At 41.5% G+C, this 15,177-nt stretch overlaps 1 protein-coding gene across 1 annotated transcript; it reads right to left on the reverse strand.

Annotated features, from left to right (window-relative positions):
• Nucleotides 1-443: 443 nt before the first annotated feature.
• Nucleotides 444-1,447, reverse strand: LOC145013975 (chlorophyll a-b binding protein 5, chloroplastic-like). Its single transcript, XM_078972324.1, has 2 exons — nucleotides 1,240-1,447; nucleotides 444-1,151 (listed from the first exon to the last, which is right to left on the reverse strand). The coding sequence occupies exons 1-2, from the start codon at nucleotides 1,383-1,385 to the stop codon at nucleotides 500-502; spliced, it is 798 nt and encodes a 265-aa protein (XP_078828450.1). The 5' UTR covers nucleotides 1,386-1,447; the 3' UTR covers nucleotides 444-499.
• Nucleotides 1,448-15,177: the final 13,730 nt, after the last annotated feature.

The following is a 15,177-nucleotide window of genomic DNA, read 5'->3' on the forward strand; positions in this document are numbered from 1 at the left end:
TAATGGTTGATATTAAGGTCTTGATTGAAATGATTTGTTAGTAATATATTTTTAAAATTGATCATATTAAAATCTTCATAACTGAAAATTCAAGATGTAAAATATGGAAAGCTTTTGTTGGAATTAAATACATTCCATTTCACCGAATGTAAGTTATTGATTGATGATTGGAAATCATTTATGGAATTAAATACATTCCATAACGGAAGATTATGTCAGCAATTTGATCTAAGTGTGGAAAAAATAAGATTGAAATACAATCAATGGTCCAAATTATTTAAGATGATGTCATAAAGTTTCTCTTTTAGTAATATTTAAGATAATATAAATTTAGTTCTACTCAATCTCAAGTTTATTTGTTGGGTGACAACCCTTCTACAACATGAACCACTTCCATAACATAATCATAAAGATATTAACTCAAGAAAATAAAGATCAGAAGATTAAGTGAAATAATTTCTTGATATTGCATAAGGGTTTAAATCTACACATATTACACTCATTTTCCGGGCACAAAGTTGGTAGCATAAGCCCAAGCATTGTTAGCAACCGGGTCAGCAAGATGGTCAAACAAATTCTCAATCGGACCCTTCCCTGTAACAATAGCCTGAACAAAGAATCCAAACATAGAAAACATCGCCAATCTTCCGTTTTTAAGCTCTTTAACCTTCAATTCAGCAAAAGCTTCCGGGTCATCAGCCAATCCAAGCGGGTCAAAAGACCCACCCGGATAAATCTTATCAAGCCCTTCGCCAAGCGGGCCCCCACCAACCCGGTATCCTTCAATGAGCCCCATGAGGACAACCTGAGATGCCCAGATAGCAAGAATGCTTTGGGCATGGATCAAATTAGGGTTTCCAAGGTAGTCAAGACCACCTTCTGAGAAAATCTGGGAACCCGCCTTGAACCAGACTGCTTCACCGAATGTGACACCGTTTTTGGAGAGAAGCTCCGGGAAGACGCACCCGAGTGCACCCAGCATGGCCCACCGAGAGTGGATCACTTCCAGCTCACGGTTCTTGGCGAATGTCTCCGGGTCGGCTGAGAGTCCGGCGGTATCCCACCCGTAGTCACCGGGGAATTCACCGGTCAAGTATGATGGGGTTTGCTCGGAAAATGGACCCAAGTACTTTGGACGATCCGGTCCATACCTGTTTAAAGATGGTGATTACAGTTAGTTAGTTCTGGTAGCGATATATGAATTTGGAAACAAGAAGAACATCGATTTGTGAATTTTACCAAATGCTTTGTGGTGCACTTTTGACTGTGCGGCGCATGGTGAAGCGGCCGCCATTGAAGCTGCCGGTCTTCCTGACGAGCTCGTTCTGTGGCTTCAAGGCCTGCTGGCCGGCGAATGCTGACTGTTGGATTGCTGCGGTTGCCATTTCTTTTGAGGGTATTCAAGGGACGGTGGTTTGTAGAGGGTGGTGTTTGTGGATGGTGTGAGATTGAAGGGTTATATATGGAATTTAACAAGGTTGTTGGATTAGGATGAGTACATGTCAGCATTATTTGATTGGTTTACTGGATTTGAATTGTGATTTTGAGTGTGAGATAGTGGTCATTCTTCTGCCACGTGGCTCTCAGATTTTTTGATGTGTTGATTCTCAGCCACCAAAAATAAAACGTAAAGTAAATCATAAATTTGGTCCTTTCATGTCTTGGTTCATATTTTAGGTCTAACAAAATTTTCCAATTTTAACCCTTTTCAAGGTTTTATGACAATGTTGGTCTTTAGGTTTAGTTTGTTTAAATTAATTAAGACAAAGTTACATGTTTGTTCCTAACGTATATGTTTTGTTGTACGCATCAATGTTGTTATCGGGGAGGTTTGTTCTTAGTGTTTAGTTCCCTTTTTATTCGTTTCACTATTTTTTATAATCCTACAAACCCAAAAATATTCCCTTTTTGCATTTAGTTTAATATTAAGTTCTCTTTTATAAAAATTTCTTGTTTACTTAATTTGCATATTTTCATTACGTTTGTATGCATACTCACAATTCGAAAGGGGCCTCCCGATGGCAATTTGATCTAGCAATTGAAATATCCACACTTGTGGTGCACAATCACAGTCACCGTTCCACACCTCAAGTTTTAAATGTTGAGGAACTAGAAAAACCCTTGTCAAGAAGAAGTTATTCAAGAACCTACTGAGCTAATGGTGAAAAGTAGAACAATGGCTGATTATGTATAAACCTCGATTGATAGCACTCAATTATGCATCCAATGAACATCTATGGAGTGCACAGCTTCAAGATTAAGATACATGTTATTTAATATGGTTCAAAACAACATATTACAAGACTTTTGGATATACATCAGGTTCAAGATAAAAAACATTATGTTAAAACCTAACCCTTTATCTTTTCATTATGTGGTCGTACGAATTGGTGGATCTTATCACTATCGGTCGAATCTATCACCATTTGGGAGAACCTTGGTGATCAAAATTTGAAAATATATTGTCTATCTACAAATACCAATATGCTAAATATATTACATTGTGTACTTGGATTATGAATGTAATACCCAACCTATTACCATAAGGATTAGAATAAATAGAAAGACATTATGCGTGACAATGTTGAGTTCAACATTTAATTTCGGTCCCACAAACATACTTAAATGGACACTTGTCTAAACTAGTGGTTACAAAAAAAAATCAGAATCTAGAGAAAAGCCATACAATATGATTCCATCCTTGAACCTAGTATACATTCTACATACAAAAAAAAACAATAATGCTTCGTAATACACATACATTTTGGAAATAAAATACAACTTTCAAAACAACTTGTTCCAACATTTAATTTTTAAAAAAATTTCAAGCATTAATTATGTATATTGTAACATCCTAAAATCACTGATAAATTTTTTCATTTCTAAATCATCCAATTCATACACTAAGTGCACCAAAAACAATCATGATAAAATGTATCTCAAGATCAGGGTTAAACAATATTCGTCAATGCGGTAAATCATAGGGGAATGTTGTGCAGTCAAGCTGGGCCTTTCTCTTTAGAACTGGAAGTACCTGAAAATGTTAAACCACAAAACCGTAAGTACAAAGCTTAGTGAGTTTCCCAAAATACCACATACCGTACAAATGAGCCCAACCTAACAGGCAAATAGGCCCGACCGAACATACATACAAATGGTCCCAAACCAACATGCAAATGGGCTAGTCCCAACATACATACAAATATGTACAACCTAACATACATACAAATGGGCCCAACTCAACATATATACTAATGGGCCTAGCCTAACATAAATACTAAAGTGCCTAATCCGACATACAAATGCAAGAGTCATAAAAACAGTTAGCATGCTACACATTATAGTGAGAAGACTCACCTGTCTCATGAAATCAACTAAAAACACAACTCACTGCCATGCGAATAGTGCTACAACACACCTATTGAATCAAAGAAGGTCCCACCTTAATCTAACCTCCAAAACTAGCTATTTTTACCAAAAGTCAAACCATGCCAACAACTTCATGGTTAAGGTCAAAGTCAACGGTCGACACTTCTATTAGTTGGCCCTCATGTCGTGACCAGCTCATGGTCACATCGTGGGAAACAGACTCAGCTCATTCATGTTTCAACTCAGTATTAGATCAACTCATCCTCGATCCAAATCATCGTCGCATCATGATGTACAGGTCATCACGTTGTGACGGAATCAGTCCAAGATAATCGGGGAAAACCCCAGTCGTCACATTATGACAACAAGGGTGTCACGTTATGAAAACTGGTCACCTCAGCTTAATGAATTCAGCTCTCAACCCATTAATCCATTCATCTAATCTTTCCAGAAAGCCTCATATCATCGAAGAACACCTAAAGGTCGATACTTTTTAGACATGCATGCTCATTGTGAGTCTAAGACTCTAACTTGGTCAAATCATGAAGAAAATCACCAAAGATCACATGCATGGGTCCAATACACATTTAATTTCCAGATCTGAACCATATGATATACAAAGACCTCAAGGATCCATAAAGTTTCTAACTTTATGGAATCCTACCATTCCAACTATCTCATATTTGAAGAAAATAGGACAAAATCTTAGATCTAGCAACCTAGCATAAGAAAGTTTGGATCTTGGACACTTACAAAATTCCAAAGATGCCTAAAATGATGCCCCAATCTAGGCAAGATGCTCACAACACTTCCACGACCTCCTTCTTCCTCCAAAAATCAAACACAAACACTAATATGAGCCTAAAATGGAGGATACAAAATAAGGTTTTCTTTTACAGGTTTGGAGGTGATGGAGGTTGGGGATGAAAGAAACTTTAGCCCCTCACTTCCTTTAAATAGGTTCTAACTCCGAAATTAGGGTTTTGCCTTTGATTAGGTGTCACGTCATGGCCCACATAGTGTCACACCATGACTTAAATGACCCGTCCCGCATAACACGACCATGTCACGACGTGACAGTGCTTCCCCCATGTCTTGATCCCTTCAAAATCCATATTTTTATTTAACATTTCGTACCTCAAGGATCCAGATGTTACATATATGCAGTTCATAATCTAAGCACTCAATTTCAAGCTATCAATATGGTCACAATCATACTCAGAGATCAATTTTTATAATAAAATTTCGACCTACTTTCTTCTAGAAAAGATCCCATAGCTTATGACATTATCAACATAAGATGGCCCATGATGGAAACATGGTTCCCAAGTTACTAGGCCGCACATAAGTTTAAAGTACGAGACCACTTCTGGTCACTAAATTCTGAAGCATGATGTACACCAAAAGAGATGCTCCAGTAATAAGCTTCACTCTTCAGTGTTTGGCTTTACTACCAAGTCTTGAGTCTTCGCTTCTAACTTCGCTTGAAGCTATATTTCTTATCTACACTTATGATCTCATATGTAGTAGATAACTTTGCTCTTAAAGTTGCGCTCCTAAAACTTTTCTCATGAAGCTTTGAGCACTCAACATCTTCGCTTTGCGGCTGAAGGTTTTCATTAACAACTCCGTCAGATGCCTTGGATTCTTCTATATGAATTGTTTCAAGATGTTTTTCTTCCTATGAGACTATCCTTAGCCCTCATAAGGGACCGATCCAAATTATGTCAACCCCATCCTTTTCAAGTCTTTTCCTTCATTCCAAGTCTTTAAAAGGCCAATTGAAGCCATACATAGCTTCAATGTTTTGTCATCACTAGCTTGGTAAACATGTCTGCTGAATTATTTATACTATTAATCTTTTCTAAATTAAAAGCACCATCATTTATCAATTCTCTAATAAAGTGGTATCTAATATTAATGTGTTTTGTTATTCCATGAAACACCTGATTCTTCACCAGATGAACCTCACTTTGGTTATCATAACACAAGACACAATCTTCTTATTTCATGCCCAACTTTGATAGAGAATTCTTCAACCGGATAAGTTCCTTTCTAGCTTCTGCTATAGCCATATACTTTGCTTCAGTGGTAGAAAGAGAAAAACTTTTCTATAATATAGACATCCGAATGATGGTTGTTCCCCTAATTGTGAACACATAACATGTTGTTTTTTTCCTCGAATCTATATATCCCTCCAAGTCAATATTAACGAAGCCTTTTAAGAAGACATTCTTCCTCTTGAAACATAAAGCTACTTTTGAAGTTCCTTTTAAGTAGTGTAACAACCACTTGACTTATTCCTAATGCTCATTCCCTATATTTGACATAAATCTATTGACAAATCCCACTAAATGAGAAATACATGGTCGAGTGCATACCATCGTATACATCTAGCTACCAACAATTGAGACACATGGAACTATAATCATTTTCCATATGGCTTTTTCTGTTTTCATGGATTGCTTCTTAGAGAGTTTCAAATAAATTTCAAGAGGTGTGTTTATGTCATTAACATTTTCCATACATAACTTCTCAAATACTTTCCAAATGTACTTCTATTGGGAAAGTTTTAGATTATCAATAACTTTATATCTTACTATGTTCATGCTAAGAATCTGCTTAGCAACTTTAAAGTCCTTCATCTCGAATTCTATGGACAATTGATTCTTCACCTTGTTGATGTATTTCATGTTGGATTTAACCACCAACATGTCATTAATATATAGTAAGCGGATGATGTAAGATGATTTTACCCCTATAGCTAGCATAAAATCATATCAGCAAGAGTCACAAAGACAACAAGCACATACATGCATAACATTAATTATCACAAAGACAACTATCATCCTACAAACGTAATCCAGTGGGCCGAAATTGGTGCCTTCGACCCACGAGTATAGTGAAGGAACTCACCTTAGTCTAAAGATAGACAAATCACACTCCCAGGCTGCTGCTACTATGGATCCTCACATTGAACATTCCAATTAACCTTAATCAATATTCAGGGTAATAACCCATGAGTGGTTCAGATTACCCTATTACATGCCAAGGGGTAAAAGACCATTTTAACCCTTCCTCTAATGGGTCCCCTCAATCCATGACCCAAGTTCAAAGTTCCTAAGGCCCAATAATGGTCCAATACCTAAGGACCAATAATGGCCTGAAACCTAAGGCCCCGAACCACCAAAATGGTCCCTGGTGAGTATGCTTAGCATACCACCTACGTACGCCCGACGTACTGCTTCATAGCAAGGAAGATTGGGGATTCAGCCGCATACGCTCCGGGTACGCTTAGGTACGCCTGACATATTCCCCATCCAGCGAAGACTTCATTAAGCACTTAATGCTTCAAGTCCAACGTCCATCTTTCAGATCTATCTCTTTAGGGACATCTTAAACAATGAAGTTACCATCTTGATACCTTTGCATGGCTCAAGGAGACTCAAACCCTAGATTTAGTATTCTACTTCCATCAAATGATCACTAACTCATGCATGCTTGATCTACAACCATCAAGATGCAAACTTTATGGACTAAGGACCTCAGAAACATCTTATAACTTATGGAGTAATATTTACTCACAAGAACTCATTCATGGGACCAATATATGCTAAAATCTCAACCAATTCTAGATTTAGACATAAGATAAGCAAGGTCAAGACTTTATACCTTCAATAAGCTGAAAAGAGTGAATAAAACCTAGATCTATAAGCTCCAACTTGTTCAATGCTCTTCTACAAGGTTTCTTCTTCTTCTTCAATATACACCACACACACACACACAACAAAATACATATAAGGGTCAACCTCTTGAGAAATGGGCTAGCGTTTCGAGATAGTGCTCAAAAGTGGAAATAGAGGGTGATGAGGAGAGAGCCTTGGGATATAAGGTGTTTAAATAGGGTTCACACCCTAAAAATTAGGGTTTTCCCCTGGTTGACATACGCCCGGTGTACCATTAGTACTCCTAGCGTACCAGGGGGCTCACCCCGTGTCCAAGGATGTTTGAGGTATGCACAACATACTTGGTCTCTATACATCATAATTAAACACTTAATGAATAAGGATTTTACCTGAAAAACTGTGTGTTACATGTGGTCCCGGATGAATGTAGTTTGTGAAGTGGCTCGATTGGATTGTATTAACATTACCTAACAGCCACGTTAAATGTACAGAGACGTTACTGCCTTGGTTGAGACCCGGTCTTGACCTCAGAGAGCCAAAGATGGAGCGACATCTCATTTCTCGTCACAAGGGAAGAACATCCCATGTGATCTCCTCATTCACTCACAACCAATGAGAAAGCAACAAATAGCCTAGGTGACACCCAAAACTGACGTCACCTGGTGGTTAGTTAGCGTGAATAGCTCTCCCAGTAAGAGGAAGCCACATTTCACGCTTACAAGGCATGGTCCCCACGATCCATTAGTAACAATAATAAAATGATCTCTTCCGTCTCAAGGGAGGGATCCATCTTCTTTCTCACGAAGATTACCCTAAAATTTCTCTCTCACTCTAGACTAACTTAATCGTCAGAGCGACGTCCTAGAAGAACACCCGGTCGTCCTCTAACGGTTCTTCTGTGATTGTATTCTTGGGAAAGCAACCAAGTTAGATCCATCCTTCAGCATCTAGAACATCTACGAACATGTCACAACATTTGGTGCCATCCGGAAGTATCCTCAGAGTGGTACAGCCAATAGATGATGCTGGTTCCTTGCATAAGGGGGATATAAGACCAATAATATCTGGGATGGTAGTAGAAGCTCTGTTCAGAACGCACGAACCACTCCAGGTGCTGATGGCACAGATCCCGCCAATTACGATAAGAACAACAGAACCACCGCTCTAGAGCAATTTCCTACAACTATCATCGGATGTCTCATCACCTCAGATGGCGATATCACATCCCAATATGTTGCAGACGAATCCATATGATGGCACTGAGGTATTCACTATCTCTAACTCACATAAGAGAAACACACCTCACCATGCAGAAAACGAGAACGAGGAACTCTCGAGAAACTTACTCAACATCAATTTCTCGAGCAGCGATCCCAGACCATCAAATTGGGATCCACGAGACCCACTCCTCGTATCATGATTTATTTATAACACAAAGGTCCACCGAATATACATTGACAATGGTATTTGCTCTGATATACTCTATGGGTACTGTTTCCAGCAGCTACCTGACACGTGGAAGGAGGGGCTCCGACCCTCAACCGGTGAACCATTAGTAGGATTCACCGGGCATAGCTTGTGGCCACTAGGATCTATTTGGTTTCCCTTAACGTTGGTCAGCCACAACGAAAGGGACCGAATCATAATTATAGTTCAGTTCTCTGTGATCTGATACCCAACATAACACACCATTCTGCTTGGACGATCAACAATCGCTTTACTGCATCTCGTATCATTGACGATACATGTCATCATTAAATTCACAACATGCCAGGGATCGGTGGTGGTCCTCGCCACAAACACCAGAGAACAACATTGCCACCAAATCATAGCCGCTTCCAAAGCTCGTGCGCACGCCAAAGAAGTCCAAGGAGGGATGCTCCACCAAGCAACACCAGATAAACATGGAGTATCCAGAGCAGCTCGTGCAAATCGGCACACACTTAACAGACGAAACCAAGGCACGACTGGTGGCACTCCTGAGGCAATACTCTACAGTCTTCTCCTGGAAGCCAAAGGATCTGATAGGCGTCGATTGACAGATCATAGAACACATCCTTAACATAGCACCTGGGAGTAACCCTGTAAAACAAAAGAAGCGAGGACATACGGCAGACCGCAATAAGATTATTAACGCAGAAGTGGCCGATCTGGTGAGTCTGACATACTCAGGGAAGTAATGTTCCCCACATGGATAACAAACCCAGTTATGGTAAAGAAATCCAATGGGGGCATGGCGAATGTGCATAGATTATTCAAATCTCAATAAAAGCCTACCCAAAGGATTTTTATCCTCTCCCGGAGATCGATTAGAAAGTTCAATCACTTGAAGGCTTCCGATTCAAATGTTTCCTCGACGCATATAAGGGCTATCACCAGGTGCAGATGAAGCGAGAAGATGAAGCAAAAGCAACTTTTCATACCGAAAATGGCACCTGCTACTATCAGAAAATGTCATTTGGGCTCAAAAACGAGGGTGCTACTTACCAGAGGCTGATGGACAAGGTATTCGCCGACCAAATTGGACGGAATATCGAAGTCTATGTTGACGATATGGTATTTAAAAGTTGCATTGAATAAATGTTACTCCAAGACGTGGAAGAAGCCTTCCAAATTCTAGTCAAAGTGCAGATGAAGTTAAACCCAACTAAGTGTACTTTCGGAGTCAAGGAAGGGCAATTCCTTGGCTATCAAGTGACCAGGGAAGGGATTCTACCCAATCCCACCAAAATACAAGAGTTCCTCGAGTCGAAAACTCCCCACAACCTTAAGGGAGTACAAGAGATTAATGGCTCTTGGAAGGTTCATTGCCAAATCTGTAGAGAAGGCGCTTCCTCTGTACTAAACACTCAAAGGATGCTTAGACAAAAATCAATTCAAATGGACAGAGGAAGCGGACGTGGCCTTGAAAAAATTGAAATACGCACTGCAGCAACTCCAGAATCTCGCCTGCCTAGTTCCAGGGGAGACTTTACAGATGTACTTAACAGTGTCTGAGGAGGCTATCTCCTCTGTGTTAGCGGTGGAAAGAGAAGGCAAGCAAATACCTATTCACTTTGTCAGAAGGGCCTTGAAAGGGCCAGAGGTAAATTACTTGGCCTTGGAAAAACTGGTCCTCCCCCTGGTCTACGCAGTGAGACGTTTACGGAGGTATTTCCAAGCCCACACGATGGATGTTCTAACCAGTTACCCAATAAAACAAGTGCTACTAAGGTCGGAAAATTTTGGACGCCTAGCCAAGCGAGCCATAGAATTGGGTGAACACGACTTCCAATACCACCCCAAATCTAGCATCAAAGCCTAGGACCTTGCTGACTTCCTGGTTGAAATCCCAGATACCATCAAGGGAGTGCCGACGATAATCTCTGTCGACCCATTAGAGCCTAAAGCCGGCAAGTAAGTTTGGAAGTTGTATACCAATGGCGAGCAAGAAACGAAGGCTTAGGCGCAAGCCTGATCCTCCAAAGCCCCAAAGGTGAAGAGATCACCTAAGCACTACAGTTCGAATTTCAAGTATCTAACAACGAAGCAGAGTATAAGGCACTCCTGGCTGGACTAAGGATGGCTAAGGAAGTTGGTGCAAAACAACTAGCAACTCTTAGTGACTTTTTGCTTATCACAAACCAAATAAACGGAGTATACGAGGCAAAAGGACCCTAGGATGCAGAAATATCTGGACGCGGTCCATAATTCAGCCAACATGTGCAAAAGTTTTTCAATAAAGCAAATCTACTGGGGGGATGCAATATACAGAGGGCGAGGAAAGTCAAAGTCAGGGCATCACATTTTGCATTAAGGGACAATCAGTTGTACCGTAGAGGATATTTAAGCCTATAACTCAGGTGCATTTCTAAGACAGAAGGGTAGACTTTTATCTAACAAAGCCATTCATGGGACACAACGGCACATGAAGGCGCTCGCGCACTCACATGCAATATACTTCACCTAGGAGTATACTGGTCGGACGTATACAATGACGCCACAACCTTAACCAAGAAATGAAAGGAATGCCAAGCATTCGCCCCTTTCCAAAATCAACGAGCCATGCCACTGATAAGATTCACTAGCCCTTGGCCTTTCCACTAATGGGGGATCGATATAGTGGGACCATTTCCACCAGCGTGAGGAGGCGTAAAGCTTTTGCTGGTAGCCGTAGACTATTTCATCAAGTGGATAGAGGCGGAACCACTGGCCACTATCACTGGCAAGCAGATGATAAAGTTCATGACAAAGAACATCTTAGCCTGATTTGGAACTCCTAGGATCCTTATAAGTGATGACGACACTCAGTTTGAAGGAAGTCCCTTCATGGAATGCTGTGAAGACCAGAAAATCCACCGTCGGTTCACATCAATAGCGCACCCTCAGGATGACAGACAGACAAAGATATCCAACAAAACCATAGTCAATGGTTTGAAGAAACGACTACTCAGATCTAAGTCCTCCTAGGTGGATGAGCTCCCGACATTACTATGGTCCTATCGCACCACAACAAGGTCAAGCATAGGAGAAACGCCCTTCAGTCTAACCTATGGGATGGAGGTGGTCCTCCTATTGGAAATAGTTGTTGGCTCCTTATGAACAGAGAGTTTTGAGGAGTTGGCCAACAAGGAAGGGCGACGCCAAGACCTGGACATGTTCGACGAGAAACGTGAGGCAGAACAGATGCGCCAAGCACTGTACAAATCACGGACTGAGAACTATTACAACCGCCAAGTCCAGGCCAAAAGCTTCAAAGGCAGAGAATGGTTACTAAGAAAGAACGAGTCTAGCCATGCTGAACCATTGGGGAAACTCAGTGTCACGTGGGAAGGACCATACAAAATCATAGAAGCACACAATTAAGGTGCCTATGTCCTAGAAGCTCAAGACGGGCGCACTATTCCAAGAACATGGAATGCACAGAGCCTGCACCACTTCTACTCTTAAAACAAGTGTTAAAGGTAGAACCAATGATAGCTAACGCATTGTGCGTTAATTTTAATATGTAAATGTAATCAACATAAATTACTTTACTATTTTTAGTCATATTATGCTCTAAACAAAACTAGAGTAAATAGAAAGGGCAATTCCGATGCTCCTTATATTCAAATCTAAGAAATAAAGAGGTTGTGTACATTACCGTGTGGCAACAAGGACTGATCATCCAACGTCACACGGGCGAAACTGTTTCAAGAAGGGAGCCATGGCATTTACATTAAAAGGCTCATAACCTTTCTACTAAAACATGCTCATCAATTAAATAACATGTGACATGAGTGTGGAAGGGTCATAACCTTCCACGAATATAAAAAACAAACTAAAAAAATGGGTGTGCCTCAAGATGATGATCTTGGCTACACCCAAGGTTGTTAAACAGTAGATTAGAACAAATCTCTCAAAGACCAACTTCAGTAGAGCATAACAAGTTCACTAGCATGAGAACTCCGACGAGGGGTGTAAACAAACCCTGTGTAGATATCATGTGATGACCAACATAAACCATACACAGAGTAATCAGGCGAAAGATAGTGTGCGATAAAGATAAAGATTAACAACCATAAAAAGCAAACATTGTCAAACTTCCAGACTCCCTGACTTAAAAGATGGCCACAAAGAGCAGCAAAGACAACAAACAAATAAGGAAAATATTGTTAAATGGGGTTACATCAAAACAATCCAAACACAAAACTACTTATCAACATGAGTGTTATCATCACCAGAAGGAAAACTTAAAGTGGGGACTGATTCCTCGCTCTAAGACTCCTGACAGAGATTACGAAGCCCAGCTATGTCCAGGGCACCCAAGTGAAGATGGTCAGGAAAGTCCATCTCAGTGAAGGTCACCAAGGCATTTTCCATCTGTTGAGTCCTAGCCGCCATATCCTCCTCCGAATTTGGGTCTACCTCCCTGATGGATACCTGCTCCCAGACAATCATTTTACCCAGTTCCACACCAACAGTGACACAAGCTTCTTTCACAAGAACCAAGCCTAGGAGGAATTGTGGACTTTCAATCAACCTATCTACAACCCAACCAAGCCCGTTGCTATGGATCCAAGAAATATCCCTTTCTACCGCTCCCCTTACGATGTTCTTGGTCACCAGATTAACCTCCAGCTCTGCCGTATTCTTGCTCAGACTGGCGTTCTCTAACGTCAGGACGCCAACACGATCATTCAAGCCCTCCACCTCTTTCACTAGCTTTTACGCTTGATCCTCCAAGCTTGCCCTCTTAAGTAACACCGCCTCCTGCCTAGCCTCTAAGCCGCTCTTATCGGCTTCTAACTTCGCCACTTGGGCCTTTAGTTCTTCGCATTCAATGCCCCTCCTGTCCAAGTCGGACGGGAGGGTCTCCATCTCGGAGATGCGTTCGGCGGTCACGACTAAATAAGACGACACTTGAGCGGCAGCATAACACAAGCCATCAAACATATGCTCATCGTACAGGACATTTAGGGCCTCAGTCTTGGCAGGAGGAAATGCATGCTGACACCACTCGAGAGCGGCATCGTAATCGGAGACAAGATCCTGAGTAGTTAGCCTCCAAGATGGCTTATAGGCATCTGGATGAGAAACCATTAGTAGGGGTGGTTGTGTTTTTACCAGAAGAGGTGGAGACAAGACCATGAGTAGGTAGAGAACCATTCTTTGTCCTGAATCGTTTGATTGTGGGAACGAGGATGGTTTTATCGGTGCTTCCTTCTCCCGTATGACATAGCGATTCAATCTCCCCGATTTGTGCCCCCATCCAGCAGTTTCAGAGGACCTTCATTGGGGGCACGGTTGGAATCCTTGGAACCGCCAACAAGAGACTTAAATTACGTTTCTTACATAGAGGGGGCCCGGTGCTAGCTGCCTCAGTTCGACCAACGAAAGAGGCTTCCAAGAGTGCAAAACACCTCTTAACCCAACGAAGACTCCTCGGGGACCCGGACGGTGTAGGATCCTTCTCAGAAGCACCAATGAAGACAACATCTTGTAGGTCCGGATCCTTACCAACGACGGTAACACTGTCAGATGCGGCAGTGGCCGTGAGTCCTTGTCCAGAAAAAAGAGGTGGAAGAGCCTCTACTAGGTCAACGTTACGAACCTGAAGCTCGCCGTCGAACAGACCCAGTAGAGGTTTCTCTAAATAAATAATCTCCTCCACACCTAGTAAAAACAAAAAACAATATCGGTTTAGCCAAAGCACCGCTTTAAACATAACTTGCCAATCTTTTCATATAAAAAGGGAAAAGGGGGGGGGGGGGGGGGAGGAGGGGAAGAGAGGAAAAGCAAAAGAGATACCATCTTTCTCAACAAAGAATTCAGGAATCTTCCTACGAGCCCTCCAAGCAGCACTCATCTCACCGACGGCCAAGAAACAGTCAAGCCAATCTTTATCGGTGATGCTGATCTTCTCCAGGGCATCAACCAGTTCCTTGTCAGCGCCAAACAACACCGGGGCTCGGTCAATGTACAACTTAGTCCTCGGGTAACTAAGTACTACGAGATCGTTGTTCATCCATAATAATTTCGCTTGCCAGTTCTTCTTAGACTTCTTATCGTGGATAAGAGTAGGAACTCCCCGATGGCGAGAAAGGGTTCGAGTCCCCGACTGAGTGGAGGCGTTAAAGAAGTGCTTGAAATCAAGAAGGGTCAGGAAGAAGCCTAGGGCACAACAAAGGAGTTCCAATCTGATTATCTTGTTTATAATGATAAGGGTCAACTCCCTTACTAAAAACATGTATTCCAGGATTATCATGTTGAAGAAAACGGTGGAAGGCAAGTGTAGACCTACCTCAAACAAGGAGATTGGGATCCCAACTTTGACCTCTGGAGGACTGTACAAAGAGGCATCATGTAAGGGAATTTGCATGCCGTGTTCGGGAATGAACCCGAATCGGAACTCGAAAGACTCCCATTCCTCGATGGTAAGATCTCTTCTTAAAGCGCGAGCAGTAGCCATGGAAAATACGAAGGAAAGTTTTAAAGGGTTTTCCTCAAGAACAAGTAGAAGGCAATGAGGAAAACGCCAGGAAGAACTGGGTTTTTAATGCCATCAATGAGGCAACAAACCGTCCTCATGATGAAACCGCCGAACAACGGCGATTTCGCACTGCCAACTGTATAAGCTGTTAATAGTAGTTTGCCACGTATC

This window comes from Lactuca saligna, chromosome 9 (genome assembly GCF_052625555.1).
Source record: "Lactuca saligna cultivar CGN05327 chromosome 9, ASM5262555v1, whole genome shotgun sequence".
In the NCBI taxonomy this organism is placed as follows: domain Eukaryota; kingdom Viridiplantae; phylum Streptophyta; class Magnoliopsida; order Asterales; family Asteraceae; genus Lactuca; species Lactuca saligna.

What these genes read in the sequence shown, in the direction of transcription:
- LOC145013975 (XM_078972324.1), bottom strand. Translation starts at nt 1,385, where the DNA reads ATGGCAACCGCAGCAATCCAACAGTCAGCATTCGCCGGCCAGCAGGCC. An exon ending in AGTGCACCACAAAGCATTTG is followed by an intron (nt 1,152 to 1,239) that starts GTAAAATTCACA and finishes ATCTTTAAACAG; the next exon opens with GTATGGACCGGATCGTCCAA.